This window comes from Cebus imitator, unplaced genomic scaffold (assembly GCF_001604975.1).
Source record: "Cebus imitator isolate Cc_AM_T3 unplaced genomic scaffold, Cebus_imitator-1.0 Scaffold434, whole genome shotgun sequence".
NCBI classification, from domain to species: Eukaryota; Metazoa; Chordata; class Mammalia; order Primates; family Cebidae; genus Cebus; species Cebus imitator.
Genome location: NW_016107749.1, coordinates 1,373,836 through 1,378,782, shown reverse-complemented (window position 1 = coordinate 1,378,782; position 4,947 = coordinate 1,373,836). Strand labels below are relative to the sequence as shown.

The 4,947-nt window shown below is 45.4% G+C and overlaps 1 protein-coding gene across 1 annotated transcript in view; it reads right to left on the bottom strand.

Moving 5' to 3' along the window:
• RNF10 (ring finger protein 10) overlaps positions 1-4,947 on the bottom strand; it is a 50,806-nt gene that overhangs the window by 12,014 nt on the left and 33,845 nt on the right. Inside the window, exons 6-9 of the mRNA XM_037731949.1 lie at positions 4,035-4,195; positions 1,432-1,557; positions 887-1,163; positions 558-691 (exon numbers count right to left, since the gene is read on the bottom strand). Of these exons, the coding sequence (XP_037587877.1) occupies positions 558-691; positions 887-1,163; positions 1,432-1,557; positions 4,035-4,195 (698 nt within the window). The remainder of the gene's footprint in view (positions 1-557; positions 692-886; positions 1,164-1,431; positions 1,558-4,034; positions 4,196-4,947) is intronic.

Here is a 4,947-nt window from a genome sequence, read left to right as displayed (position 1 = left end):
TCAGGCAATTCTCCTGCCTCAGCCTCCTGAGTGGCTGGGATTACAGGCACGCGCCACCATGCCCAGCTAATTTTTTGTAGTTTTAGTAGAGACGGGGTTTCACCATATTGACCAGGATGGTCTCGATCTCTTGACCTCGTGATCCACCCGCCTCGGCCTCCCAAAGTGCTGGGATTACAGGCTTGAGCCACCGCGCCCGGCCCAAGAGTCTAATTTTAAACTTTAAAACAAATTTGTGACATTTCTCCCAAGCAGTAAGGAGGAAAAGAAACAAAAATGAACTCCATCTTGAATAAAAGGGAGAAATTTCTACATCCCCAAACTACAATCAATAAGCCAGAGAAGCGGGGAGCAGCAGTAACTGATTTAACAGAACCTTGTCATGCTGAGGGGCACCTAACTTACAAGTAATTCATAGCACCATCACTGACAGAAAGACTAAAAATACAAAAACTAAAGGCTTTGAAGGTTTGTGAGCTTAGGGTGGCTACGCCTACTCAGAGATTAGGTTAAGATTGCTGCCTGACCATCTGTTTCTACAGGTGTCTGTTTCTCACCTCAGACATGGAGTAGCCAGCAATCTCCACCACAGTTGCTGAGATCTTCTCAGGGCTCTTCTCCAGGCTACCATACTCCCGCACCAGGCAGCGCACATTCACAGGGTGCAGGAACATGTGCTGCCCATCTTCCGCTGAGGACAAGGGGCTTGATCACACACCAGTCTTGGCCAGCCCCCAGAAAGCCCCTCACCCCTCCCCATGCCCAAAGGCACAAGTCATCCAAGCCCCAGGATCTAGTGAAGATACCTCCTCTGCTTAGAGAGCCAGGTCACCTCTCTGAAACACCTCTGTGACAACCCAATCCTCCTCTGCTCAAGCACCCTCACCTTGGTAAAAGTAGTAACAAGGAGAGCTGCTGAGGTGTGTGAAGCCTGGCTTGGTGATGGGTTCCTGCTGGCTGGACTCAATGCAAATGGTCCCCTCCTTAAGATTGTCATTTGCTAACTCCAAGTCATCACAGGCCCCTGGCAACCCCTCAGCCTCCGGTTCAGACACTACTTCCTCCTCTTCTACTAGAGGGAGAGCAAGAGGTCCAGAAGGAGCGTCCAGAGAACAAACTTTCGTGGTTTCTTCATCGAAGGCAGACAGATACTCCAGCACACCCTGTTGGAGCAAACTCGAGATCAACAGAAAGTATATCTCCTACTTTCCAGAAGTAATGTGGCAAATGTAGGCCTAAGAACCAAGCTCCCCAGGTGTTTATCTTAGCTGTCATGTTCATTGATTTAACGCCCCTGGGGAAAGAACTAGTAACAAGCACACAGAAAATACTTATTGTCCCCTCTTCTTCTGAGAAGGTTTAGATCTCACAGTAATGCCTCATGGCAGCATTTGAGGAATGGCAGCCACTTAGTAACAGGGACACACTAACCTTCCTGGGTTGAAAAACAGACTCCTTCGCCAAGGGAGCCATCAGCACCAGTTGTTCCAGGGCAGACACATCACCAGTGACCTCCCCTCTGCTTCCAGCCAATCCTGACAGAGCCTCTTCCCGAGTCTAACACCGCCAGAGAGAACACCAGAGAAAGTTAAGTTTCCAGAAATATACTTGGCTTGAAGGGCAAGGGCTTAGAATGGCCTCTCAACAGGACCAAAAGTTAAAAGGCAGTGAGACCCAATGGGAAGGAGTTAGGTGCTTAAACATCTTAACTTTGAGGGAAACAAGAAGCAAAAAGTATGCAATATCCACTAAGAATTGCATTCTGCTTAGAATCTGACACTGGGGAGTATAAATCAGTTCAGCCATTGTGGAAGACAGTGTGGTGATTCCTCAAAGACCTAAGATGTAAATACCATTCCACCCAGCAATCCAATTACTGGGTATATACCCAAAGGAATATAAATCATTCTGCTGTAAAGATACAGCCAGGCACAGTGGCTCACGCCTGTAATCCCTGCACTTTGGGAGCCCGAGGTGGGTGGATCCCTTGAGGCCAAGAGTTCCAGACTAGCCTGGGCAACATGGTGAAATTCCGTCTCTACTAAAAATACAAAAATTAGCTAGGCATGGTGGTAAGTGCCTGTAACCCCAGCTACTTGGAAGGCTGAGGCAGGAGAATCGCTTGAACCCAAGAGGCAGAGGTTGTGGTGAGCCAAGATCGTGACACTGCACTCCAGCCTGGTCAAGAGAGGGAGACACCGTCTCAAAAAAATAAAAAATTAAAAATTAACCGGGTGTGACAGCGACTGCCTGTAATCCCGGCTACTTGACAGGCTGTGTCAGGACAATCACTTGAAGCTGGGAGGCGGAGACTGCTGTAAGCCAAGATCGCGCCACTGCACTCCAGCCTGGGCGACAGAACGAAACTCCATCTCAAAAAAAAAAAAAAAAAAATATCATATGCACATGTATGTTCACTGCAGCACCATTCACAATAGCAAAGACATAAAATCAACCTATATGCCCATCAATGATCAACTGGATAAAGAAAATCTGGTGCACATACACCATGGAATAATATGCAGCAATAAAAAGGAATGAGATCATGTCCTTTGCATGGACATGGATGGAGCTGGTAGCCATTATCCTTAGCAAACCACCACAGGAAGAGAAAACCAAATACCGACCAAGTACAGTAACTCAAGCCTGTAAATCCCAGCACTGTGGGGGGCTGAGGGGGGTTGGGTCACTTGAGGCCAGGAGTTCGAGATCAACCTGGCCAACATGGTGAAACCCTGTCTCTACTAAAAATATAAAATAAATTAGCCAGGCATGGTGGTGCATACCATGTAATGTAATCCCAGCTACTCAGGAGGCTGAGGCATGAGAACTGTTTGAACCTGGGAGGCAGAGGTTGCAGTAAGCCAAGACTGCACCACTGCACTCCAGCCTGGGCAAGAGAGCTACGCTGTCTAAAAAGAAAAAAAAAAAGAAAAAGAAAACCAAATATTGCATGTTCTCAATTCTAAGTGGGAGCTAAATGATGAGAACACATGGACACGTAGTGTGGAACACACAATGAGGCCTATCAGAGGGTGGGGAGTGGGAGAAGGGAGGTTCAGGAAAAACAACAAATGGGTACTAGGCTTAATACCTGGGTGAAATAATCTGTATGACACAGGTTTACCTATGTAACAACCTACATTTGTACCCCTGAACTTAAAAGTTAAAAACAGAAAGGAAGAAGAATCTGACACTGAAAACACCATACAAAAGCTTCCAGAAAAAAAAATCTAAGAACCTACTTTTTACAAACTATGCTCAGACAAAGGCCCAGAGCAGTAGGAGGGGTTTAGCTAACCCCACCTCAGCCTGGACAGCTCTAATTCTATGTTGCCTTTCTTATGCCTATAATGCCATTTGGATAAATATGGCAGCGATGTATTATAGAAAGAAAGCAAAAGTTAAATATACAGGACTCTGACCAAAAGAGACCTGGGGAGTCAAAAAGCCAGAAATTCAAATACCCACCACCACACCCAGCTAATTTTTGTATTTTTAGTAGAGACGGGGTTTCACAATGTTGGCCAGTCTTGTCTGGAACTGCTGACCTCGTGATCTGCCCACCTTGGCTTCCCAAAGTGCTGGGATTATAGGCGTGAGCCACCACGCCCAGCCCAAAATTTATCTTAAAATACCTCTAGAATAAAATCTAAGTATTTTCTCAGAAAGCAAAAACCTCTACTTTCCTTTAAGAACCTAGCTTATCTAAAAAACTCCACTGTCACAATTAGTTATAAAATCATTTTGACTTGTTCCTTTTAGCTCTAGAAAGAGCTTTAAAAGCCCTAGGTTAAACCTTCTCTCCCATCACCAAAGCCCAAAACAAATTGGCTTTTTTAGCCATTCTCTGCTTGTCTTAATGTGGAATGTGTGCTTATTGTCTTAATGTGGTCTTAAACGTGGGATGGAAGTAACTTATTCCCAGTGACCATCCACTCACCCACGACAGAGTAAAAAGGTTTAGCATTTCTAGTTTTAACCGGAGACCCCCGACAGTGAAAAGGTTTAGCGTCTCCAATGCATCCTCTTACCTTGAGCTCCTGGATAGCTGCCTCAATAAAGCAGGACTCGGAAGTGTGCTTCTCCTCTGCCAGTTGCTGCTCTAGTGCTACTTTCTCCTCCAGAACTACCCGGTGCAGCACCTGCTCCTTAGTGGCCAGCAGCAACTTAGAGTACTGGCTGTGCTGTTCATCTATAAGAACACCAGCAAGATCAAAGAAATGCAACACTCAAAGCTCACTACAGTGTAGCTAAATAGGAACTTTCAAATACAGCTTTTTCTCTGGGGGTGAAAATGGGTAATTTAGCATAATTTCCTAGAAAATAATATAACAATGGTCTTAAAATAAGGTCCATAGCTCTGCTCTTAATACAGGAAACAAGAAAACCAGAGATGCAATCAAGACTTTAGTCACACAATGTTTATTAATTACAGCATTGTATGTAATACCCAAAACCCTCAAACTGGAAGGGAACGGTGGCTCACACCTGTAATCCCAGCTAATTTTTTGCATTTTTACTAGAGACAGGGTTTAACCACGTTAGCCAGGATGGTATTTTTACGTCTAGCAGAGAGGAAGTCTTGCTATGTTGCTAGGCTGGTCTTGAACTTCTAAACTCAAGCGATCTTCCTATCTCAGCCTCCAAAAGTACTGGGATTACAAGCGTGAGCCACTGCGCTGAGCCATCATTTATTTACTTACTTACTTTTTTATTTTTTTCAGATGCAGTCTTGCTCTGTCACCCAGGCTGAGTGCAGTGGCATAATCTCAGCTCATTGCAACCTCCACCTCCCAGGTTTAAGCCATTCTCCTGCCTCAGCCTCCTGAGTAGCTGGGATTACAGGCATCTGCCACCATGCCCAGCTAATTTTTGTATTTTTAGTAGAGATGGGGTTTCACCATGTTGGCCAGGCTGGTCTCGAACTCCTGACCACAGGTGATC